This window comes from Neolamprologus brichardi, chromosome 22 (genome assembly GCF_056152115.1).
Source record: "Neolamprologus brichardi isolate AB-2024 chromosome 22, ASM5615211v1, whole genome shotgun sequence".
Lineage (NCBI taxonomy): Eukaryota > Metazoa > Chordata > Actinopteri > Cichliformes > Cichlidae > Neolamprologus > Neolamprologus brichardi.
This window is the reverse complement of record NC_142124.1, coordinates 16,724,044-16,750,897: the sequence shown is the minus strand read 5'-3', so window position 1 is coordinate 16,750,897 and position 26,854 is coordinate 16,724,044. Positions and strand designations below refer to the sequence as shown.

Genomic DNA, 26,854 nt, shown 5'->3' with positions numbered 1-26,854 from the left:
TCACACATACTAACATACCAACTTAATAGATTTTTTTACCCTCTGCTCACATCTCAGAACATTTCATTGATCAGTGGATCAGTGTTAATATGTACTGGAAACTTTTTTCTTCAAATGAACAACACTGATACATCAATTAATCACACTTGACAGAGCTGTGAAGGTATTTTAAGAACCCTACATATTCTTTAACTACAGTTTTAGACACGCAGCAAGAAGTTTTTATATAGGATTTCATGTGACATAATGACCCGATTCTCTTTGTTGGAAGTTTGGAGCAGGCTCCGCACACAAGAAAGGTCCATAAAGAATAGGCCCCGCCCACAAAGAACGGGCTCTCAGCACTTTACAATTTTTCATATGTAAGTTAGAAATGTGTTTATTTTAAACTTATTTTAAATTTCTATAATTCATCCCGTTGTACTTGCCTTAAAGCCATTTTAGCCACTGACACCAAAGCTCTTCTCTGTGGTAGAAAACCTTTATTTTCCACGCTCTCTTCACTCCCATGAGCCTCTATCACATTTATTTGCTACACAAGCCCTCATTAATAAACAGATAAGATAAGATAAGATAAGATAAGATAAGATAAGATAAGATAAGATAAGATAAGATAAGATAAGATAAGATAAGATAAGATAAGACTTTATTGATCCCACAACAGGGAAATTTTTGCGTCACATCAGCTCAGGTACAGATATCAGAAGGAAATACAAAAATACAAATAAGTATAATCAGGGATAAAAAGTAAGATAATACACTATATACAATAGTAGCATACGCAGTATGTGATTATGGATATGGTTGGAAATATGGAAGACATAAACTATATAGCTTGACATAACTATTGTACCACTACTATTCCTATTTATAGGCATGTACACACATACATGTACACACTAAATAGTGTCCAGTGACTTATGACATTGTGATTGAGGAGTTATAGAGTCTAACTGCTGTTGGGATGTATGATCTGCGAAAGCGCTCCTTCCTGCAGCAAGGGTGCAGGAAGGAGGGTTCAGTCTCTGACTAAAGGAGCTGCTCAGCCCACTCACATACTCATGCAGTGGGTGATGTAGGTTGTTCATGATGGATGTCAGCTTTACTAACATCCTCCTCTCGCCAACCACCTCCACAGACTCCAGGGGACATCCCAGCACGGAGCTAGACCTCCGCACCAGTTTGTCAATCCTGTTCCTGTCCCTGTCCGTGCATCCACTCCCCCAGCAGGCCACTGCATAGAAAAGGGTAGATGCTACCACAGTGTCATAGAATGTCCTTAACAGAGTCCTGCAGACTCCGAAGGACCTCAGTCTCCTCAGCAGGTGGAGTCGACTCTGGCCCTTCTTATACAGGACGTCTGTATTTGTAGTCCAGTCCAGTTTATTGTTGAGGTGAACACCCAGGTACTTATAAGAGTCCACTATCTCAATGTCTTTCCCTTGGATGTTCACCGGTGTTGTAGGGGGTGACTTCTTCCTCAAGTCTATGATCATCTCCTTTGTCTTGCCGGCGTTGACCCCCCTGTATTCCTGATCATGCCCGTCTGATACGCATCCAATGATGGCTGTATCATCTGAGAACTTCTGTAGATGGCAATCGTCCGAATTATAACAGAAGTCTGAAGTGTAAAGGCTGAACAGGAAAGGTGAGAGAACCGTGCCCTGTGCTGCAGATTACCACCTCGAACACACAGTCATGGAGCCTCACATACTGTGGTCTGTTGGTAAGGTAGTCAATGGTCCATGCAGTCAGCTGTTTGCCTACTCCGGCTCCCTCCAGCTTCCCTCTCAGTAGTGCAGGTTGGATGGTGTTGAAAGCAAAAAGTCAAAAAACATGATCCTCACAGTGCTCCCCGCCTGCTCTAGGTGAGAGAGGGATCGATGTAACAGGCAACTGGAGGGGGGTTAATGGAACCTGGGGGGTGGGAGAGGTGATAAGTGGGCCATTGTCAAATCTGTTAAAAAACAGATTCAAGTCGTTAGCCCACCCCCGGCCAGCAGACACTGTGGCTCCTCCATTGTCCTGGAAGTGTCCAGAGATTTTTTTTCATGTTCCTCCAGACTTCTCTGACGTTTTTCTGTTGGAGTTGGTTTTCCATCTTGCTCCTGAAGCACTCCTTGCCTTCTTGGATCTTGTATTTAAGATCTTTTTGGACTTTCTTAAGTTCCTCCTTGTCTCCCGACCAGAAGCCCTCTTCTTCTTGTTCAGCAGGGCCTTCAGTTCTGGGGTGACCCACGGTTTATTGTTTGAGAAACACTGTATCTTCTTGGTAGGCACAGTGTTCTCAACACAGAAATTAATGTAGTCCGTGATGCAGTGGGTGAGGGCGTCGATGTCCTCAACGTGAGGCTTGCAGAGTTTCTGCCAGTCTGTGCATTCAAAACAGTCTCTTAGGGCCTCGGTGCATTCCTCAGACCACACCCTTATCACCTTCTTCGTGGGGGGGGTTCCTCATCACCATAGGAGTGTAAGTGGGGTGGAGAAGGACCAGGTTGTGGTCTGAGTGGCCAAGCGGGGGGAGGGGTGATGCACTGTAAGCCTGATTTGTGTTGACAAACAATAGATCCAGGGTTTTGCTGTCCCTTGTATGGCAGTCAACGTACTGGGAGAAGTTAGGGAGAGTGACAGATAGTGAGGCATGATTGAAGTCCCCAGAGATAATAATGAGGGACTGCAGATGTGCCATCTGTAGCTGAGAGACAGTGGAGTGAATGTACTCACAGGCTGCTGTAGCGTCGGCCGAGGGTGGGGTGTAAACAGTCAGCACAATAACGTGTGAAAATTCCCTGGCCAGGCGGTATGGCCGGACGCTAACTGCCAACAGTTCAATGTCTTTGGTACAGCTCTGTTCCTTCACAGTGATGTGCCCCAGGTTACACCATCTCTCATTGACATACATTGCTAGTAGCCCACCTCTCCTCTTACCACTCTCCCAGAGATCAGACTAATGTTTGCGACACACAGTTCACGTTTTTGCGATGAAAAAGTTACGTCTTCGTTTTTTTGTGCTCTATATTGAAATGAGCTGACTTTTTGCAAATCAGCCCTAAAACTACTGCACTCTACATTCTCATTTGACTGAACGGATTGTGGGATCGTGTTACGTAACATCAATTTGACTCCACGTGCAACAAACAGACTGGACTAAAAGGATCTTGAAACGACAGTTTAAAATCATTCAAAGTACTGAGCTTGGAAAAGACCGAGGCTGGATACACAGAAGTCTGACCCGACGCTTTATCGCTCTATGACTGATAACATCAACGTAATCTACAGGAGATAAGGCTACAGAGAATACTAAGGCCACTGATCTTTAACCCCCGTTGTGCACGTCGCACTGTACTGTACCGATAAACAAGCAGAGCAGTGTTGGCCCTTTAAAACCTTTCGCGGCAATAAAACTGATAAGAAAGGAACAGCTTTTTCTTAACTGTGTTCTTCGTTTATCAGCTTATCACGAGTCGTAACTGGAGGCTGTGACCCGTGTTTGTCTGAGCTGTGAGCTTTTGTAGGAAGTAGGTGAAAGGGAAGCAGGTAGATATAAGGGTAGCCTATACACAGGCTATGTAAATGCTTGTATGAGCTCTCGTTGTTCGTGGAACTCGTATATAATGCCTGTATTGTATATAACCATGTTTCCATAACAACCCAACAGGTCAACTTATTAAAACAATCTGGTTCTTTATTTTCTTATCATGTGAAATGCATATTTTTAGCCATTCGAGCCTCTTGGCAGGCAGTGACAACAAACATATTCATTCCCCTCAGATAATTTTATCTCACCAACATTTTTTGAGTTTTTAAATTTTTATTTGCCCAGCTGCAAACTTGGAAATAACACGAAGAGCAAGGCACCCTATTCCACAGTGTGATTTTAAAATGATTCATCAAAGCGCCACAGTTATACGCACAAAGACACACGTTAGCAGCAGACTTCATTATAAGTCGGCTTGCAAATGATGAAGTTTAAATCCTCTGGGTGGAGAATGTTGTGTATCTTGGCTCAGCGATGGTGTTTGGTCCCCTTTACAACTTCTGAGAGAACACAGGGGCATGCACTTGCACACACTTGCATACACACACACACACACACACACTCAGACTGGACTGTATCTCCCTGTATTAGGTTACCAGCTGATGCTTCCATGTAGACATGCGCCTCCAAGGAACCAGATCTCCGGCATGTTCAGAAGTAGTGTGTTTCCCCCGGCAGTGTGTCACTGGGCCAAGCAGATGTGAAGACCACATGGCAGAGGGAGGGTGAAGTTGGAGAGGAACTTTGATGTTCTTTTCCTGGCACGAGTTGAAATGACAAGAATTTAAAGATTCTATTTGTTTTCTATTTCACGAGCTAAGGTGATGAGGATGAAGGAGATTTTATTATTTTTGCTCCATCAGGGAAGATGCACAGCTCTGTAAAATTTGTCATGAACAACATGCTGCATAACGTCTTTTCTCAGCAGGCTCTGCTTTTTTGGGGTTTTTTGGTTTTTGTTTTTTTTACACACAAACAGACGTTTAAGAAGAAGAACAAAGTTCAGAAAGTGCATCATTCCCCAGAGACAATGGTTTGACACCCAGTCGAGTTCTTGTTAACCATATGTTCTTGTTACCATATAACTGCTGGAGTGTGATTATGTGACTTGAGATGGTCTGCATCAAGGATTTCTCAGAATTGTTTCATTCTTTTTAAATTAAAAATGAAAATCAGAGGTACAGTGAGTCATAGTTTGTCTTTCCCATTGGGCATGTCCATTAAATACTGGCCAAGCTGTAAATGTCGAAGGTGTTTCCTGAGAAACGGTGCTTTATGGTACTCGTTTTCAGCCAGCAGAGATGCCAGGATTAGAAAGGAAGCAAAGAGGAAGTGTAGTGTTTATGCCAATAGGTAGAGAGGAGGGGCAGCAGCACAAATTATCAGATAAGGATGTGTTACAATAAGCTGGTATTCTATCATTTATAATAAACCGCTCCTAGGAGTAAATCAATTCAGAAGAAATATGTATTACTGTCTGCAGGATGTCTGCGTTGTTTCAGCTACTTCCTGTTTCTGTGCACATTATGATTCATATCCACAACCTTAGCTGTAGTTTTGCTTTGACATACTCTGAGTCCTGCTGCAGCTCTTCATAGGCCACCATCACAATATAAATGAGCTCCCTGTATAGTACAGTCAGACTAAAAAAACAGGCAACATCACTTACACATTATATCTCACTGACTTGCTCTTTGGTTCTAATGGTGAGCTTTTTAAAAACAACCAACTTTCATGTTTTAGAATGACAAAAGTTTTGTAGGCCCTCGGCTCAGACACACGTGTTTTATTGAAACGTGACTGAGCAAAAATATGCAGCAGATTAGGCTCGTCCAAAAAGATTCCCAGTCTTCAATGAATAACTAAACTGTTTTCTTTCCATTCTTCTGAATTTTTTGATGGAAATTTCTCGACAGGCGATTCATGCACCTCTGTGTGGAATCAGAAATATTTTAGTTTAATGTGACAAAAGTTTCGCCTCGCAAAGAGCTTATGACTCGAGGTATTGGCTGTTTTTTTCTGCAATTAATTTTTTTAGCATAGAGTCAGGCTTACAAAGACTGCTATTGCTAATAAACTCATCGGGTGCTTTTTTTAACCGCTTTTTAACATAAATCAGCCAGTTACATTAGGCATGTAAACATGACTAAGATGAGCCACTCAAGTTCAAACAGAGCATCAATATGTGGAAGAAAGGTGATGTAAGTGATGCTGAATGTGGCTGTTGGTGTGAGTGTTTTGGAAACAGCTGAGCCATCTCTGGGGTTTACAGAGAACTGACCGAAAAGGGGCAGCATGGCGGCGGCAAAGGTGCTAACCACCGTGGTTTGAATGTACTGATTCATCTCATCCTGTGTGGAGTTTGCATATTCTCCCCATGCACTCATCTTAACCATGATATGCAGAAGAGCAACTCTGAACACGCAACATATTGAACGTTGAAGCAAAAGGCCACGCCTGGTGCCGCTCCCAACAGGTAAAAACAGGAGGCTGAGGCAACCAAAACTGGAACAACAGAAGACTGGAAAAACAATGCCTGTTCTTATGTTGATGATGTAATGCTGTATTCTCTCAGCACACTTTGAGCTCCTCATACCATCACCAAAAAACCACAGCCTGCCTGTGTATTGACCATGTCCATGCCCTTTATGACCACATAAAGTGCATGGACCATTTTCTTACGTCTGCTTCCATCTCAATACGGCTCTCAAACACAGTAGAGTGCCTTGTTGAATCTATGCCACAAACAATTAAGAAAAAAGGGGGGTTTGACCTAGTGCTAGCAATGTGTACCTAATAAAATTGAGTGTTCAGTTTACTGCAATTAAACTGAACTGCTGTTTTTTTCGACTACAAATCTGTGGGTCAGAGTAAAGCATTACTGCTGCAGATGCTACATAACCAGTTTGTGGCAACATGTGCATGACTGAGAATGTGTGGCAAGGGAAAAAAAAAAGAAGCTATTGATCTCAAGCATCCGTGTTTTGAAGCCTCACCCTACATGGAGGTTATTCAAGGCTCAGTGTATACAGTGACAGGTCACTGCTCAGTTTGAGACTAAAGGCTCATTTCTTTTTGGTTCAAGTTTAGTTGTGAGAATAATTTGTGAAGAATTTCTATCCAGGGAGGTGAACGCGCGTTTTGAAATGGTTGAAAGCAGTACTGTTTTTCCACATGTCTGGAGAGGATTTTTAATTTTGTTTTTACTCTCAGGTCGCGTTTCATTTGCTGGTACCCGTTTTGCTTTTAAACTGGCATTAAGACACAAATTCTGCACGGATCACTGAGTTGGAATCACCGCGCTCCTTCTCCCAGCTGTCATCATGTCCTTGGAGGTATTTTAATGGCAATGAAGAAGGGGGTGTGTGTGTGCGTGAAAGAGAGCACTGTTTTTATCGAGAAGGTCAGAGAAAGACACAGGCGTTAGAGGGAAGAGGAAGGCTAATCAATATCTCCTCTACTTAAACTCTTACTCCCAGACTAATCGCAATCCAGTGGTGACTGTCATTTCTAATTAGTGTAAAGCCTCTCGGCTTTATTCACCTCTCTCCCTGCCTTAACGTGGAAAATGATGGGTTGATCTTTCGCTGTACAATATACACGACAGGCTAAAGTATTCAGGAACACAGTCATGGTCCTGCAGTTCTTCAGTCATGACAGACATTAACTTTGGTTGGATTTAAAGGACATCCACATTGCTTTATTATGCAAAATATAAAATACAGTCATCAGACAATCTGATGACTGTATTTCTCTGAAAGTAGCTCCTGAGTTTTGGTTACTTCTTAGAGCATCTTCCAAAAAATTTATCACCTTACTTGACCTGGTTTGGGATTAGCACCAAACAAGGAGTGACAATAGGCTTCTACAGGGGGTTCGGCTCGCTTTTGGAACAAACCTTAAGTGGCCACTTGAGGAACTGGACCCGTGGGGTGTCATCACTTTAAGGACGAAAACACTGGGTGAATTTACCAGAAGGCAGAGGATCAAAGTAACAATGAACAAAGCTTGTGGTTTGTCTTATTATGCACATGGGAACATTTCAGGAAGTACCAGCCTTTAGATGGGGAAAACACAGAGCCTCCTGGTTTCTACAGCTTAGTTCCTTGTTCTTAATGTCAGTCAGCACATTACACAATAGGTATAGTTAAGCTTGGTCGACAGTCAAGTGTAAAAGCCAGAAACAGTGATGGTCGTGCCACAAATTTACAGACAAGTCAGGTTTTTTTTTTGTTTTTTGTTTTTAAAAAAAAACAAACTTTATTAATACTTTCTGTTAAAGCACAATATATATAAAAAAAAGGGTTTAATTCCAAGTCGTTTAACAGAGCATAGTGGCATTTGCTTCAGAAAACAGAAACAAATTGCTACTTGTACAATGTGAAAAATAAAAGTCCCTCTCCTTCAGTGACTGAGCTTAGCTGGGTCAGCATTGACAAAAAGATTCATCTTCCTAGCAGAAACTCTGGAAAGCTGGTGGTATAATAATAATAATAATAATAATAATAATAATAATAATATTTGCTGCTACATTAAGGCCAAAGCCCAGGCATATTTGAGGAAACCTTCCTTGGTAAAGTGACAATGGTGTATATGCGTTTTTCCTCTTCTTTTTAATATTCTTTGAAATTAAATAAAACTGAAAATGAAAAGCTTGGCAAGCAAGTATTGCACATACAGATGTCCCAGTACCCTAAAATACCGAAACTCACTAGCACATCCGAGAGAGGAAGTCTATAGGTGAGGTTTTCAGAGGAAGCAGCTGCTGTTCAACAAATGCCAATTCTTTTTGGATACAACCGTTCTGTGTCTGCCAAGAGTCACTTTAGTGTTTTTAATTTTATCTCTCTGTCCAGACGAGAGATAAACTCGTGAAGATTGAGCGGTCTATGAAAGAAATCAAGTGGAGTGTCAGTAAGATTCAGTTGTGATCACAACAAGACGAAGACTGTGGTAGTCTTACTGCAGTTTGTGCGATGCGTGCAGTGCCAAATTCAGGAGCAGTATGCTGCAAAACCTCTAAATACCTCCTCATTGGCATTAAAAACAAACAAAAAAAGTACATTAAGAAAAAATAACTGCATTTCAAGCCATTACATAAAAGTTTTAAAATGTCAAAGCTTCAAAAATAATTAAAAAACAAAAACACCCTCAAGTAAATACCGTTTTTAGCCAGTCTAGGAGGGCTAGGAGCTACTCACAATGGAGCATTCAACCAAAATACAAGTTCAAAAGCATAATTGTGTATCAGGTCAACTGATGCAATAATTTAATTCACAATAAGAGCCTAATCTTAATAAAAATGATACTGTGGCAGGGCATAATGATATTTTAAAAAATAAAATAAACAGACAAGATTTGGACAGAATGACACACAAAGAGCAACAAGGAAGAAAAAAAAGAAACTAATGAACCAGTGACAAACTGAACATCATCAAAAACAAAGAATCAGTGTAGTTTGAGTGCGCTGATCTTTAAATATGCTCAGGAGTTTCTATTTTTGGTCATTTCTGAAGTTCAGTCAGGGACAGAAAAAGGAAAAAAAGCTGATGAAAAAGCAAATGTTCCTCCTTTTGTATGAAATCTGTCTGCTATAACTTCAAAGTGTTCACAGTGGAGTTCTCGGTGGTGCCGTCTTTATGTGTGGTAGAGCTTGTGTTCATACTCTGTGGTGGAGCAGGTGTGAGGAGAGGCCGTGTCTCTGTGGATGGGCGCGGGAATATTGCTGCGGTGCTGGTGGTTGTCCATCAACGTCAGGTTCAGGAGGCTGGTGCAAGTGGGCAGGTAGACGTGCTGCACATGCTCCACCTCCGAGCGACACACGGGACACAACTGGGGGGGAATCGAGGAAGAAAAGCATTTAAAATACGTCTGTTTAAGAGGGGAAACAGGAAAACTGCCCCACTTTCACAAACACATAGGCCTCATGACTTTAATGTGCAACTTTGATCGTGCTGCAGTGAGGGCAACACAAACTTAACCACAAAACTAAACTGAACTGTGATTCTTTCCAAAGAAGTAAACTTTTCCTTTTGCCTGAAAGTTTCGGAGTGATTCACACATCTATTAGTTGGGTCACGTTTCCCCATTCGAATTAATAGAAGAGAGATTTCCCTGGCTGACATAATCCCTTCATAAGGGCACACTCACACACACCATCTGCTTCCACAAGATGGGCCACATTTAGCTGATTAAGTGTGGGGGACAATCAGATCAGCAGAGTGTAAAGCAAGGCTTTGGATGTTCTTTAAAGGACCATAAAAAAAAAAAAGATAAGAATCTGGAGCCAAAATAATTAAAAAAGGCTTTTGGCGAAACTGAAAACTCAACGTAGGAGGGGAAACTGTTTGATTTACAAGCAAAAGTCACTTTTAAGGAGTCATTTGTCAGCACATGTGACTGTGGAGAAATCCTCACCTGAAGCTGATTTGCGCAGGTCTGGCAGCACACCATATGGCCGCAGGGGCAGAATGCAGCATCTATCTCCTCCTCGCAGCAGAGCATGCACAGCAGAGCCTCTCTGAGCTTCTGCAGACGTTCCTGCAGGGCGCGGCTTTGTTGGCAGCTGCCACAGTCCAGCCCCTTGTCCTGCTCGCCGTCCCTGCTTGGGGAGCGTGAAGGGGAGTAGCGATCCCTGCTTTCAGAGCGGGAAATCAGGTCCACCACGCCAGAGTTGTAGAGCGCTCGCCGAGCGTGGTCGTACACTTCCTTGGCGGTACGTCGGATGTCAAAAACGTACTTTTTGCCCAGGTTGATGTTTTCGTTGAGGAAGAGTGAGGCGAGGTGGCCCTTGAAGTCTCTGCTGTACTGCATCATCACTGCATTGGTAACTGTGTCACACCTGAAAAGAATTTTTAAAAAAAAGCATTAATACTACTGCCAACAAATTTGAGCTTTGATTTCAGTTTAAGATAATCAATACAAATTGTGACTTGCAACCACCCTGTTCCATTTACTACTAAAAGACATTGAAATCTTGCTTTTAAGCAAGCAGGATGAAGACTTGTCTGCAGAGTTTAAAAAAAAAAAAAAAAAGAAAAAAAAAACTATCCTGGCAGCTAAAGGACAGGTCTGTCTTTGTATCATTGTGATTGAGATCAATTTAATTTCTCAGCCATTTAAACTGTCCCTGCTCACTGCAAAGAGAGTTTTGGGCGCGCACACACATACATCTATGGTCATATTTTCATCGTTATTAAAAGCCGTCTTGCCCAGTCTACATTTCCACTTTCATATTTACTTAAGCAGGTCAGGCAGGGACACTTTATGCTCTCCTAAAGAGAACAAAACAAGTTTTTACAGAGCACATTTTAGGTTATGTTTTACTGCACCTTTCTAATAATTCAGTGTTAAGTGAAGGATAGTCCGCAATAAACAGACCGGTGAATGACTAACAACAAAGACTGCTGACACACACACACACACACACACACACACACACACACACAAAAACTTATTTCAATATTTAAACTCATCTGGGCTCACGACATTAGGCGAGCTGCAGACTTTGTCCTGTGATTTCTAACATTTGAGATGCAATAACTTCCAGTGATGTTTTAAAGCTTTGAACCACTTCTCTTAAATGCAGCCACATAGCTGCAGTACATAGGCTTTGTGTACTATATACGAGTCGCTGATCTGGGATTAAATATGGCTCTAACCCTCACCTGTAGAAAGCATGCGTCTCTGTGATGGCTCGGTACAGGCCGCTGGCTGCCCGGTTACTGATCAGCTTAAACAGAAGCACAACGCTGTCATTCGTGTCCTTGGTAACTGTCAGGTAGACACTTTTCCCCGACTGGGTGGCGATCTGGATGATTGGATAGCTTATCCTAAGATAAGTTAACAGGAAATTGTTAAATGCTGCCGCGTCCTGTATTATCAAACATGCATTTATATTAGAAACGAGGTTATTACTATAGATGTCGGTCATTGTACCTGTTGACCAAGCTGAAATCCTCCTTGCAAATAGCGATGCCTTCAGGACCAACTCCTATTGCCATCTTCTGACCGTCTGCGTCGCGAGCCCAGTGCCACTCCACGCCGTAATGCTCCAGAGCAGAGACCAGCTGCAGGGCCTGATACTCCACTGAGCCCTGACTCAGACCTTCTAGAGTTTTGTGTCTGGAAATGATACTGCAGGGGCAAAAAACAAACAAAAACATAAAAAAAAGGTTTTTAGTCAGTTGCAGAAAAGCACAAGAGTATATGTATTACCATACTGAGAGCTATAAAGTATATAGAGAGACATCAAATGTACGTGTCTGCATAAATAACAGACTGAGTGTAGGTGTAGCTATGAACAATGTTGGCTCAATATAACGCACAAAGTTCAGTGTAGTAGGATTGGCAGAACCTGCTTGATAAGTATACATTTTTTCTTTACAAGCAACGACTGGGGCCATTTGCACAACATGTGGGAAGAGAAGGGGAAGCTGTGTTTACACTTTCCCATCTACGCGTCACATTTCGTAACAGAACGCGATCCATGTTCTCAGACGTTAAAAAAAACTCAGTAAAACCATCGTCCTTGTTATATTTAACGAGAAAGTGTTAGGGATGTACAGTGGGAGGTTCTGTTAGTGAAACCCTGCGAGCACATGCTATCTGATCTCCTGTCAGCTTCTGTTTGCTGATCAGTGTGTGCATTAGCTCACAGCATACACCAACCATGTGGCTATGCGTGATGTGTTCTTATCTGAGTCTTTAAGTCTTTCACTTGGAGGAAAAAAAAACAAAAAAACTGCTGCAATGTAGGGGAAAAGTTCAGTCTAGTTTAAAAGACAGTTCTGTTTAACTGTACTGCTGCCTTTTTGCTTAAGACAGCATTTTAATTTCTTAAATTATTTTAATATTGATGACCATTAGCTGCCACATTATGCCATCTTTGGCTCGTTGCCATGCTCCATTATTTACTTTTCATCATGCCTCCTCGGCTGGACTCCTACCCCCCTCAAAAATAGCGCGGTGGCTTCAGAGACTTTCCAGTGGTACAGAGTGTCTTAGCAAGCATGTTTGTGGGCTATAAAAACTACAGTCGTCTCATAAACTAAGAAAACTTCACTAGAGGTAATGTTAGGTTGCAGCATAATTTATAACTTAGTACATCTTTCTTGTGCAAATGTCCCATATTCACAAAGACATTTTATTTTCATGTTTGGTAAGTCCTGTACCTGTCGATGGTGGCGGGGCTGGGCTCTTCTCCACACAGCTCTGAATACCAGTACTGGGCTGTGTTTTGGTTGTAGTCGCCAAACTCTGCCTGTGCCAGGAGTGCACTCAGCTCCTCGGCTTGTTCCGAGCCCATACGCAGGTGACCGTTATGGAGGTCCTCCTTCACGTGCGTAAAGAAAATGTGTCTACAGGGCAGAAAAAGAGAGAAATAAGATTTTTTTCCACACTAAACTCAGCACTAGTGGAGATTTTATTTTATTTATTTATTAAATACACTTTACCTAAATAACCAGTGGCTTTAAAAAATAAACAGAGGGATTAATTTATTACTTTTGACATAGTCATGCAGAACCAACTTCCATGTGTTATACTCAAGTCACCCAGACATATGTCAGAGCAGGTGGTCATTGCAAAGCTTAAATCCCATCACAGACTGTGATGTTTGTGTGTGTAGCAGAAGGAAAAACCACTTGGCTCGTATTCAGCGGTTACAACCACTCTCTCCGTTTCTACAACTTCCTCAAAAACATACACCACTAACTTCCTTTAAGTGTAATTTCACTGGAAACCCTAAAAGTAGAAGAAGTTGAGAAACAAAGTTAAAGATGCAAACAGCAGCTCTCTAATGTCATGCGCATTTAGACTTTGCAGCTCGATGGGAAACTGAACGTGCACTGCTTGGGGCTCGATTACGTGACTGCCGGCCAGGCTCTGTGTGTAATCCATGTCCATCTCTTGGGATTCTTGCCAAAAATGTGATATAGCCATTTAAACCCTAATTACGTCATTACTCATGCTCGTGCTTAAAAACAAACCATTTCTGCTCTGAAATGTGGAAGCTTTACAGTGGGCAAATACAAGAACTGTTATTGTTTTGAGTTAATGTTTTAAGAGGGAACACACAGTTCTGGCGTGGTCAAGGAAAATAGCTCCATACTCCAAAAACACAAGTCTTGACATGTCTTGCTATTGTTTTGACCAAAAGATGTAAGGACTTTTCTTCCTTCTAGCAGCAGGAGACAATACGTCAACAGGAACACCCTAAGTGACTCAGTTGTTACATCATGAAAAAACTGAACGCAAGTAACCCAAACGATTCTTCCTCGATTCGACCTATAACAAAGTAACTGTCTATAAACCTGCTCTGCAGTTTCCACCGGACAAACATCCCGATTGTCATCTTTAGTCCTCCAGGGCTCTACAAATAAAACTTAAAATGCACTTTTCTCTCCTCTCAGCATTTTTTTGGGAGCTCCATATTACTGATGTAGACTTAAAGCATATTGTGCCTCAAATTGCTCGCCATTTCGACTAAAGCAAAACCTCCCTTGGGCCAAAGTTCCCTTTGAAGCATGATGCCAAGAGAGACATTTTCATTTGTGCAAATCAGGTCATACCATGACTTCGGGATATTTGAGAAGCTTTACAAGGACATTTATGAGTCGAGTGGAGAAGAAGCACTCACCACACTGTTCATTATGTGTGTACAAAGCCTTTGTTTTGATTATGTGGAAAATGCATCTACTTAAGAACCCCTATGGGAACTACAGAAGACATGGATGTGGCGTTTCCTCTGTCATCTCAGGGGAGCAGGAGGAGCCCACACAGAATATGCACACGCAGTGCATCAGCTTTGCAATGCAAAAAACAGACACCTCCTCCAACACACATTCGCAGTGCTTCCAGCAGCAAAAAGCAGCTGTAGGGCACACAAACAGTCGAGTCTACACCATCCCAGATAAAGCCAGACTGTAACAACGAAACCCCGCAGCTGACTAGCCTCAGGCATAACAAACACTGCTTTGATATGGTGTTAAACATCCCATTCCCTCCAGCACGCGCACACACAAACACTGCAATCTATTGTGTCAAGCCCAGCAGGCGTCATGTGACGGCGAGCTGCTTGTTAGCTACCTGCCTGATGCAAACAATAGGACCGACTTGACGGAGAGGTTACTACAGGTTGCCGTAAAGGGTTACCATAGGGCAAGCCGCAGAGGTTACTCTAGTTTAAGTGGGGACTGCCAAGATGTACATTGCTGCCAAGAGCGGCAATTAAAATTTCGAAAGTGCCCTTCAGCACGAGTGCGGACCTGTTGGCTATCGCAGCGCCGATAAGATAAGACAAGACAAAGAGGAGACGTACCCAAAACTTTTACCTCAACATTGCTCGACTTGTGTCAGTGTGCCATGAGATGCACTCTTGGGCCCTTCCCTTTGGCTGCAGGGTAAGACACCAAACTTGTGTTATTCCAGTGTTGTGGGCAGCCAGATACGTGTAAACAGGTGTGCGTGCTTTGCTGAGCTCAGGCTAAAATAACTATTAGGAAGAAAAATCTTGAAGAAGAGGTAACTAGAGATCACCGCTAGTCATTCCTGTCTGACGAGCCTGAGGCAGAGGTAACAAATATGCACTCCACTGAACACCACAAAAACAACTCGGCACACAACTGCTTCATGTGCACGCGTCCTGCTGTTGTGCTTTTAAACACTGGATTTGAACAGCAACACCACACAGTCACAAATTTAACCTGGTAAAAGCAAGTTTTATCACTTTTGCCCCAGTTAGTTACAAGGCAAGGACTTCCTGACCTCTTTGTTAAATAAAGAGCTTTTCAGACAGCTGTGCTAGGATCAGGCAGTCTCAGCACCTGTCAAGGTCCTTCCTATTAGACAAGCAAGAGCCCATAAATTCACAATATAACCCAACATGGGAGTTGAGCTTGATTTGCTGATGTGGTCTTGATCCAATTCAGGCAGACTTCCTTAAATTTACTGTGCAGCTTCCTTTTGGAAACACTGAGAAAGAAAGGAAGGATTTGTGACTCAGTATGTCTGGACGCATAAAAATAAAATGGTGTTAAGTCTTTTACAAATCCTTCAGGGTTACGCGCCTTTTATAACGGCAACAAAAGACAACAGAAATGGACAAATAAACCCCCCTCAGGCCCAAGCAAATTGGTTTCCAAGCAGATGATAAAGAATCTAGTCACTGTGACCCCCCTTTGAGTGACCGGAGAGCCATTTATCAGCAGCTAGACGGCTCTGAGTCACCGTGTCAAGGAGCAATGCATGATACTATCCGGATACGTTTGCACATGCATCATTACTGAAGAAAGTACTTCTAGAGCTGCAGCCATCATCTCAGCATTTGTTTTGTTCTCTAGGCTGATCCCAACTAGTGTGCACACATGCAGACTGAATGCCAGGAAATGTGCACAAAGTCTCGTGGCCTACTTCTACTGTATTATTTTGTATACACCCCGTTGCTTTGTCTTTTAGTGGAGAAAACCCATAAACAAAGGCTTAAAAGGGTTACTCATTTACCGTCATAACACTCGTCAGTGCCAAGAGAGCACAGGTGAAATGAAATCTCCTGAAAACAGCGCTTGTGGATGTTGTGGAGATCGTTGTGTGAAGGGCTGTGCAAGACTTTGAATACTTGATTGCCTAACTGGAATAACTCAATTGAAGCAGGCCTGGGCCCTGAGAACGAATATTTCAAAATAGGTCACCGGCCAAAGAGCGGAGCTAAGAGGGATGAAGATAAATTTTTCAGCTGATTTATTCTGCTCCGTCTTTGAACCATTTGAAAACGCTGAAATATCCCTAAAGGAATTGTTTTTTCCCCCCTCCAGCAACTCAATGAGAACCTTTAATTATTATTTTTTTCTAAATACATTTGCTCTGAAGAAGAAAACAGAAGTTTTCAAAGTCAACTAAACTTTCCAGTATGTTCCACCCATCTATAAAAACCATTTCATCTTTTTTTTGTGCCGTGACCAACCACCAAGCTGAATGTCAACCGGTTCATTTCACAGGAGAACAAAACATCCCCGCAAACTGAAACCTAACACCTCCGCCTGCACTTCTTTCAGCCAATCACTACTAGAGTTTCCGACCTCATCGGTTGGACTCTCAACAATGCGGTTTGTAAGTTAGTCAAATAACACCCTGCCAGAAGCAATGTGTCGTGAGGTTACTAGCAGTCAGTGAACTATAGTTACCTCTGCTCATCCTCTCTGAAGCTGTGGGCGGTTTGATCGCATAGTTTGATGCGCAGTTGCGCAGCATTAATGCCAAGCGCTAAATAAAACTTGCTTTTGAACTGACAAGTTGGACTGAAAGCCGACACTGTATTAAAACAAAGCCGCTGCTTGTCTGCCACACTTCTTGGGTTTCAAGCAACTGGCTGGTAAAATATTGCCATTACTGCTCAGCATCAAGTTCAGGCGCCATAAAAATATAAAAACTGTCATGTTGTGGCTTCAAAGGAACCACGGCAAGGTTACTCAAGTGCACAACAAACAGACGGTAAGAAATTTATACAGAAGCTGGAGGAGAAGAATTACTGATTGTAAAGCTTGCAGATAAAACAACACTCGAAGACCCACAGGCATCATATGTGATCTTTGGCTTAATCGTCTGTGTAGCATGTCATAACGACCTGAAAATGATAATCGAGTGTGACCTGCATAAATTGTTTTTGTATAACATTCACTCTAAGAGGCCGTGTATGAGCTTTGTCAAACACTGCTCGTTCTTCATAGTCCTTATCTGCAATTGTGTGTTATAGAAACAAAACTGATCTGCTGAGAATACAAAAAAAAAAAAAATGCAGTCAAGTTGAGCTTTTTCTTCACACACAGCCCAGCAATGGCTCGACTCTGGCTATGTACGTGTAGGCCCACAGGTTTTAAAAAAAACAACAAAAAAAACTACCCGACCATGCACAGGAGTATAAAGTAAAAGTCTGTGACAAAAATTCCAATTTGATTTTATCTACAGCCACCGTGGGTAGACAATATTCAGGATTATGCAAGAAAGATGGTGCACGGTAAGAGAAATGACAAGCAGTGAAGAGTCTTTAAAGTTAAAGCCAAATATTTTTAGTCTACAATCGTTTCCAGTCCTGTGATTCATCACAGAGGAGACCGTTTAGGGAAAACTGTTTAGGGTTTGTCCGTGTCTTTTCTACTTGTGTCACCATCATAAACAACAGTGATTCAAATAAACATTTTATTCAAAAGCCATAATCAATTAAAATAATTCTCCTTTAAATAAAACTCACTTGGAGTTTGATTTGGATTGATGTTAAACAAAGGCTTAAACCAGAGGAGGCACACGGGTTAACAACCAGGACCTCTGATACAGCCTGTGCTAATAGCTGTGCCTTCTGGGGCCATCCAGTTTTTTTTTTTTTTTACTGCCTGACCAGAATGCTAAACAGGAGTGCTAATGAAGGGGAAAACATTCACATATTTAAACTATAAACGCCCTTTAGCAAGTAGCGTTTAATGATGCAGATAATAGAGGCGGTTGTTGAGGCCCTTCTGTCAGCATCCTTTAACCAATAAAAGCAGCATTATTCCAGTAACAGGTCAGTTGATGCTGGATGTTTTATAGAACTTATGGAACGAAGAACTTTTACGAACAGAAGAAAAATACATAAATAAAAACAAACAAGCTGATAGAGAGATGGAAAGAAGCCACCCCAAGTCAATTTTATGCACAGTAGCATAAACTGTTCTAGGCAAGCTATATTAAACAAGTCTGCAAAAGAAAAGCAAACAGATCAAAAAGTAAATGAGGTTTTAGAAGCATGATCTGGGACACTTTTATCGCAGATGCAAGCTAAATTTAAGCCCCGCAATACAGCCACAAAGCATACCCTCTTAAATACTATGAATTCAGGTTTAGAGTCTGAATGTCACGTTTATCTACCAAAGATTAAAATGAATTGGCAGAATGTGCCCAAACAGTCGGCTGCATCTGAGCATTAAGGCTTCTTCTAATGCTCACATGCAGGGTTAACACTTGTGACCTGCTAGGCTTAAAGCAGCAGCAAAGTGCGCAGCAGCTTATATAAGCAGCTCTGCAGGTTCATCAGGTTATGTAAGGGCTATAAAGGCCCATAAGGGGACAGTGACAGTGGCAAGGCTATCCTCCAAGCTCTGCGTGGAATATTTACTCAAGCTCGCACACACTTGCTACTTATTGCTCAACTGAACACAAGAGGGGGAAAAAAAGCAGCAGAAGATACTCAGATGGGTACACAAATGCCCTCAAAATAATTATTGGATGTTCTGCTGCAGTGGAAAGGGCCTGTAGGTGTGTGACTAACAAAAATGTTTTAAAAAGTGGACTGTAGAAGATGGCTTTGTGTCATGAGGCGTGTCATGACAGTATGTGTGCATTCAGAGCAACTTTCAGGAAGTCGTGTAGCTTAACTAGGTCAAAGGTGACAGAACAAGAAAAGGGAAGCTAGTCTCTTCTAAGCACCATTTGCTTAAATTTTGAATTTATTTTCTACAAAGCAAAAAAACCAAACAAAAAAACCCATCTTTCAGGAAAACGATGCATGACATTAATCATCCGTGCATTATAGATACACAATAAGCTAAAACTGGTCCTTTTGCCTTTCTTTACAAGTACAAAAAACAAATCGATTGGTGTAGAAGGTCCTTACATGCCACTCTTTTGTAGACTGTTCACTGACAAAGATGACGTTAAATGCACCCGCACAAGATAAAAATCTGCTATCAAGAAAAAAAATAAATAAATGATGTGAGTCTTTCATAGAAATGCCACCACTCTAAATGCTCTAAAAGGATTTTCTGAGCCACGTGCGATTGTCCTCAAAATGCTGCTGCTGTAACATCAACAGCTTGGCCTTCTCTCTAAAAACCGATGCCAGTGTTTGCACGCTCACCCCTCATATTATATCACATCTGAGCAGACGGATGGCATGAAGGCTGAGCCAAAATTAAACACCTAACCTCACAGCGTGGTGAAGTGTGACATGTGCGAGTATTTATTAGCAGCGACCCACCTGACCTTACCTGCAATTTAAAATCTTTATCTCACTTCTTTTCACCGCCCACCCCCCAAGTCTTGACCAAACACCAGCCATCTGCTGATAACTCCTGCTAATCTACTGGAGGTCAGCGCACAGGCAGCCAAGTGTCCTCCGTGCCCTTAGCCCCCCTGACTGTCCTTTCACTTTCTTCTTCAAAAAGGTTGCCAAATATGGGCTACAGTGGAGTGGAATGGGAAGATGGAGGAAGAAGAGCCAGAAAGAGAGGGAGTGGGCACAGTTTAATCGCCCAACTGCAGCACATGAAGAAACAGTAGAAATCCCTTCTTTTGACATTTGATAGAGCACGGTGAAGGAAGAAGGAAGAGAGAGTCAGAGCAGTAGGTAAACCGGAGAACAACAGGGACAGTTTAGCTTAATAAATAGTTCTAGTGGAATGCTGCAGTTCAAGTGCTTCCTTGATTCATATCCATGGTATCAAACACTCATCACATCGCCCGGGGTGAACATAACATCGACTCCATCAAAACAAGTTTTTGGGACTCGTTTCAAAGGCTCAAAATTCACTTTCCATTTATAACTTCACAGTCTGTGGGCAGGGGACTACCGAGTCAGACAAGCCTGGGATTGTTACTTGTTTTTTAAAACTAGTCTACCAGAGAAGGGCACATGTTAAAACTACATGTCAACTCACTGTAGCAGCAGTTTTGCTTGCCATCGCCTAATGACCAATAAAGCACAGAAAGGGAACAAGAGTTATCCAAAACTTCAGCTGCAACTGTTATTCTAATTGACGGCATATTCTCGCAAGGGTAAGCACCCCTTACACAGCTTTTCCCCAAACTGCATCTGCAGAAAAAGCAGAAAACGGGAGGGCTTTTGTTCACACGAAAAACGGCCACGGCCAATTGAAACAAAAAGATATTTCGAGTTGAATGGGAGCAGTGACGAGAGGTCCTGGCTGTCACACAGAGGGTCCCTGGGGGTAGGCTCAGAGCAGCACACAGCACCAGAGCTGCTGGATCATATTTCCTGCCTAGCGCTTCACCAAAATGACCTATAGTAACCCCGGAAGGACTGGGGAAGAGGTTACTATAGGGCATTTTCGCTTTGTTTGAAACAGTGATCAGATTATGCTCTGGGAACTCGCCAATGGTGGCTTTGTTTTGTTTCCCCAAACACGTGATCCTCATTAAAGTCATGTAAATGAAGAAGAAAATTGATGTCATTTCTTCGACCCGTTTTAGAGGAGATGACGAACACATTTACACACTCAAACAATAAGAGGAAGTAGTTCAGAGTTATAGCTGTTCTAAGGCCTATGAGCAAATTTCCTTGCACACGGTGTCTTTACAGCGTGCAAGCTTTCAAAAGTACCTCGTCTGCTCCTGCAGAATCAGATGGGGCTCCACGAAGAACTTGACCCGCAACCTGAGCCGACAGGGTGTCAAATTATCCATCTGCTGGCTGATGCGGTTCCTCAGATTCAGCCACAGGTTTTCTCCTTTGCTGCCTGTGAACTGCAGCCCAAAGTAGTCTACTTCGATTATGCCCAACTTTCTGCAAACCTGAAGAAAGACAAAACAAGCGGGGGTCACACACACAAAAAAAAAAAAAAAAAAAAAAAAAAAAAAAAAAAAACCCACAAGAAGTGAGGCGTGAAGCTTTTCACCACAGGACAGTGACAGATGGTGAAGAGCTCCTTTAAAAGAGGCAATCGATAACTTTTGTCATGTGGAAAGTGACGAGAACCAACTGAGTAAAGTCCCACTGGACTTTTTAAAAAAATTTTTACAAGGAAATTCACCAATACTGCTGTTACTGCAGATACGCCGACACACAAACCCCCATCAATATTCTGAAGCTCACGAAGTGAACTTGGAGCCCCTCCCGGGGTACAGGGGCTCATCAAGCCCGCAATCCCACGCTCCTCCGGCGGCAGCAACCATGGGTTTATTACATAACTGCTGCTGAAAGTCTGCACAGGGAGCCAGGAGGCTGAGATAAAACTCGTTCTGTGCATATTAAATAGATTAACATCATAATGAGGAGGGGAAATGGCAATCAAAGGAAATAACAGTTACTACTGTGTCCATGTTGAGTTGGGGGTGGTGGTGGGTAGAGATGTGAAAAGCTAAGTTTCATCTTGAGAGGCGGCAGGATGACCTGGAGTAACCTGCACAAAGCCATCTGCCTCTGACTAAGCGAAGGAGCCTGAAGTGGCAGTCGGCAGCTTCCCAGCAACCTAACAAAACTTTTCTCTACGCATTTCAGCTCCGTGTGTTTTTGACAGAAGTGACACTTTAGAGGGTTTGTATTATTAAAAAAGAAGAATAACGAAAAAGAAGAAGAGAAGAAAAGGACACGAAAGAAGAAAGAGTTGACCCTTTTTTCTGCACTTGGCGCTCAGAACATTGTTTCCTCAGTCCTAGTTTGCTACAAGCAACAAAGCAGGCAACAGTTTTGTTGTAGCATAAAGCTGAAGCTCAATGAAGCTGGGGCGAATTAATTAATTCAAGAAATAAAAACAAATAAAATCTTCTAATCGTGCAGAAACTTGGCTATTCAGTCTTATTCACCACATATAGTCGACTCATAAATGAGCGCGACACATTAGAGGTGAAGTTGACTGAAACATAAGAAAATATTTTTCGGACGACCCGAGCCGTGCTGCCTCACCGACGACATACGGCGACGTTATTTTCACATTAAGACACAAAGAAGAATAAAACGTGCTGTCCGTCTTTACCTTGTTGAGGCAATCTTCACCGTTCGCTTTCGCATCAACTTCCACTTCCATCACCACCGAATCCGGACGAGTAACGTGGCAGAGCATTTTGACTGTTTTGTTTCTGAAAATCTTTGGTGTGCCACTCTTTAAAACACTCTACCAACTCTCGAGCCTTCGCTTAAAAAAACCACAACCCCTCTACATCAAGCCGTCATTACTTTCTTAGCCCTTTCACTCCGTTTGGTGTCCGCAGCCACCAGCTGTAGGGTATATCAATGAAACGCCGCGCACAGCACCGCCTATTTGACATCCTGAGCCAATGAGAAGTGGCGTATCATCCGCACACTGCTCGGGCTCGAGCTCGCCTCTCGTGCCTTGAACTGTGAGGAGTCCACTGCGCCCTCACTTGGCTCGCCTGTTGCATGCACCTGAACTCACCTTGTCCTCGTGGCTGTGATGTTTCAGCGAGCTCGCGCGGATCTCGGGGTGAGTTTAATGGCTTGTGTACCGTCTACCCTTCGTTTCGTGTGAATAATGTATGTGGAAGCAGTCCAGAAATAACTCCCATAACTGGAGCGCATTCAGCTTCGCTGGCTTCCTGTTTTCCATCCAAAGCTTTTTGTGATTTTTTTTATATACATTAGCAACTTCAACTTTTCTATAACGCTGCTCCGTTTGAGTGTTGGAGAGCGTGAAACTGTTTGATTATAGTGTGTCAAGGTGGGGGAAAAGGTTAAGATAAAACGACTAAGAGAGACTTAATAATTCAGCCTGCTCTACCTCATCATTTCTTCACATCTTGCTATTTCATGATATATTATTCAGCATCAGTCTGCAGTGATGCCAGATAAGACACTGCAGAAAGCTGCAGCCACACTTAAACTATGGAGGCATAGTATTCAGCCAAGCTCTGAGTTTGTCTGCCAGCGGACATTTTAGAGTAGATGCAGTGTGCTCCTCTATATTTTTCTACTCCCCAGCCACTGCATTACTGCCTCGCTGAGTCCTAAAAACACTCACTTCATCATCTAGATATTGTATTAAAGCACTTACTTGGAAGGGATGTGAAAATAAGATTCAGCTTTACATACATTGCACATTTAAAGATGTATAATGTGTTCTGTGGCCCTTTTATTTGGATCACTTTTTGAATGCCAAAAAGCACTGACACTTTTCTTCAAATGAAGTAATTTCCTGGCAGCCGTGTTTTTGTCTGTACTAGCTTCCGATTTATCACATTTAAATCTTACCTGAGGATCTAGGTTTCATTTATTTATGCCATGAAAATCCTTGTGACACGAGTAAAGTGATCTCACCCAAACTTGGGTGAGATCACTTTACTATGCAAATGCAAATTCTCATGACCATTGATCAACAACCACTGACTAAAACCCACTGATCAAAGACCACTGATCAATGGCCATGGTGATTGCAGCCATTCTCCAACTCTCTGTGAATGGTACTCATGGCTATTGATCAGTGGTCTTTGATCAGTGGGTTTTAGTCAGTGGTTGTTGATCAATGGTCATGAGAATTTGCATAATTATGATTAAGGAACTGACCTCACAGTCCATTGTTCCTTCAGTGGGCTGGTTTCAGTCATGATGCAAATGTACTGTTTATAAGATTGGGGAAACCTGCAGTCAGCTGAGACTGAAGAAGTCACTTGGATGAGTGACGAAACGTTTCTCCCAGAAAACGCTACGTCCAGATGAACAGAATCAACTTTTGGAGATGTAGAATGTGATGTTCATGTCATATTGAATTCACTTAAATTTAGCTGTATTCATATTTCAGTTTACAACAACAGTTGCCTTCAGGTGCTTTAGAGTGTACGGAAAGACGCTACAAAATTAGTGTCCGGCAGCCTCGCCTCTGTCAGTGCACCCCAAGGTGGCTGTGGCTACAATGTAGCTTGCCATCACCAGTGTGTGAATGGGTGAATGACTGGTTGTGTAAAGCGCTTTGGGGTCCTTAGGGACTAGTAAAGCGCTATACAAATACAGCCCATTTACCATTTAATGATTAAATGCACAGAGGTGTGTTCTTCAGTCTCAGCTGACTGCAGGTTTCCCCAATCTTATAAACAGTACATTTGCATCATGACTGAAACCAGCCCACTGAAGGAACAATGGGCTGTGAGGTCAGTTCCTTAATCATAATTATGCAAATTATCATGACCATTGATCAACAACCACTGACTAAAACCCACAGATCAAAGACCACTGATCAATAGCCATGAGTACCATTCACAGAGAGTTGGGGAATGGCTGCAATCACCATGGCCATTGATCAGTGGTCTTTGATCAGTGGGTTTTAGTCAGTGGTTGTTGATCAATGGTCAACAGATGAACAGAATCAACTTTTGGAGATGTAGAATGTGATGTTCATGTCATATTGAATTCACTTAAATTTAGCTGTATTCATATTTCAGTTTACAACAACAGTTGCCTTCAGGTGCTTTAGAGTGTACGGAAAGACGCTACAAAATTAGTGTCCGGCAGCCTCGCCTCTGTCAGTGCACCCCAAGGTGGCTGTGGCTACAATGTAGCTTGCCATCTCCAGTGTGTGAATGGGTGGATGACTGGTTGTGTAAAGCGCTTTGGGGTCCTTAGGGACTAGTAAAGCGCTATACAAATACAGCCCATTTACCATTTAATGATTAAATGCACAGAGGTGTGTAAACACATAGAGAGTGAAAAGAGGTGAGTGAAGAAGAAACACTGTGCATCATGGGAAGACCCCTTCAGCATAGACTTTTCGCAGTATAACTTATAGAGAGGATTCATGGGTCACCTGATTCAGCCCTGACTATAAACTTTATAAAAAATAAAGTTTTTAAAAAAAATAAAAGGTGTGTTTCTTTCCAAAATCCAAACTGGGAGATGGTTCCACAGAAGAGGGGCCTGAACGCTGAACTCCGGGTCCCATTCTACTTTTAAATACCCTAGGAAACACAAGTAATCCAGCAGTCTGATAACAAAGTGCTCTTTTAGGATAGGTACTAAGAGGTCTTTAAGATATGACATGGCCTGATTACTCAAGATTTTGGGAGAAAGATATTAAATTGAATTTTAAATTTAACAGGGATTTATCAGAAGAAGCCAATATGGAAGAAATATATGCTGTTTTCCCTAATCCCTGTCAGTACTCTAGCTGCAGGATTGTGGATCAACTGAAGACTTTTCAGGGAACTTTTAGAGCGATCCAATAATAATAATCCAATACTAGGTTTTTATTGTTGATCACATCAGATAAAATCAGTATGAGAAATGTTATTATTCTCATTTCAGGCATTATCAATTTCTCTTCCCTTCAACGACGCATCGCTGCCTATATTCAAACGTCGACTCAACAGATTTTATCTGATGTAACATGTATGTGTGTCTTTCTGTGTGTGAGAATGTCAGCCAGCTTGGAGTAGGCAATGTCCTTTTGCCCCGAGGTGATGCAAGAAAGCGTGCAGTGAATGAGCAGAGAGACGTGACGTCTGAGCAGCCACCAGGACCATAAATGGAAAAGCAAGCATATAGCCAGTGACCTAACATTCGCTGTTAGTCTGGGACTCACTGAGCAGACTGCCCTCATAAGACCACAAACACACACGTACAAACACATACTCTACTACCACTACAACACAAAGAGCTCCAACAGGAGCACAGCTGCTGTTGCTGTTATTGGTTTAAGCTTTCAAAAATTCTCTCTTTGTCCTACAGCACCCCCAAAATAAAGTAAACACATGCACTCAAACACAATTGGACAAATGGAACCAATATTTATGGCAAACACAAAAACATCTGGAGCAACTCATAGTGATTTTAATGATTCTTTTGTTTTTCACTTTAATTAATTGGGTAAATAAAACATAAAATACTTAATGTATATTTGGGTACCATGTGACAAAAATAGACAAACTATTTTCGATGCATATCATCGCAACTGTAGCACAAAGAATAAAGCATAGAAAGGAAAATCATTATCACGACTACCATGTTGCACATCTAGGTCAATTTCAAGGGTAGCGCATCTATTTTTTTTTCTTGTACCATCTGCGCTCTTGCACAAATACAGACCATTTGTAGACTCCTGGTTCGAGGCTAGGTATGACATCATGCAATGTGACATCACTTCCCTTTGAGGCAAGTCACATCTCACTCGACTGAAGCATGAACACAGAGCCACGCAGGGGATTTGTGCAAGAGTGTGTGTATGTGTGCATGTGGGCACATGACATCACAACGTCATCACTGCCCAGCTCCACTGGCATAGCTGTGCCTGTTGAAGCAGATATTATGTCAGAATGTGCCATGCTAGCAGAGCTGCTGCGGCTGCTGTTGTTGTGATAGCTGTTACTACTTCGCTTCTTTTTCTGTCAATCTGTCGCTGTTAAGCCAAAGGAAGAGTAGTACTGGGCAGCTGGAGGAGAGGAATTGTTTACCAAAGTATGAGGAGAGGCCAGAGGGCCAGCAGCTCCTCTGAGTCTGAAGAGAATCATCGGCCATGGTCGAAAGACTCAAAGGATCGGTCGTCACCGCGTGGACGCTCGTCAGAGGGAGATTCATCGTCGGAGTCTGATGTGGAGGCAGAAAGAGCA

The 26,854-nt window shown here is 42.3% G+C and overlaps 1 protein-coding gene across 1 annotated transcript; it reads right to left on the bottom strand.

Moving 5' to 3' along the window:
• Positions 1–7,818: 7,818 nt before the first annotated feature.
• On the bottom strand, positions 7,819–22,505 carry mylipa (myosin regulatory light chain interacting protein a). Its single transcript, XM_006787872.3, has 7 exons — positions 22,279–22,505; positions 20,907–21,097; positions 12,712–12,897; positions 11,477–11,674; positions 11,206–11,370; positions 9,956–10,379; positions 7,819–9,370 (listed from the first exon to the last, which is right to left on the bottom strand). Exons 1-7 carry the CDS (start codon positions 22,363–22,365, stop codon positions 9,176–9,178), a joined length of 1,446 nt encoding a protein of 481 aa, XP_006787935.2. The 5' UTR covers positions 22,366–22,505; the 3' UTR covers positions 7,819–9,175.
• Positions 22,506–26,854: the final 4,349 nt, after the last annotated feature.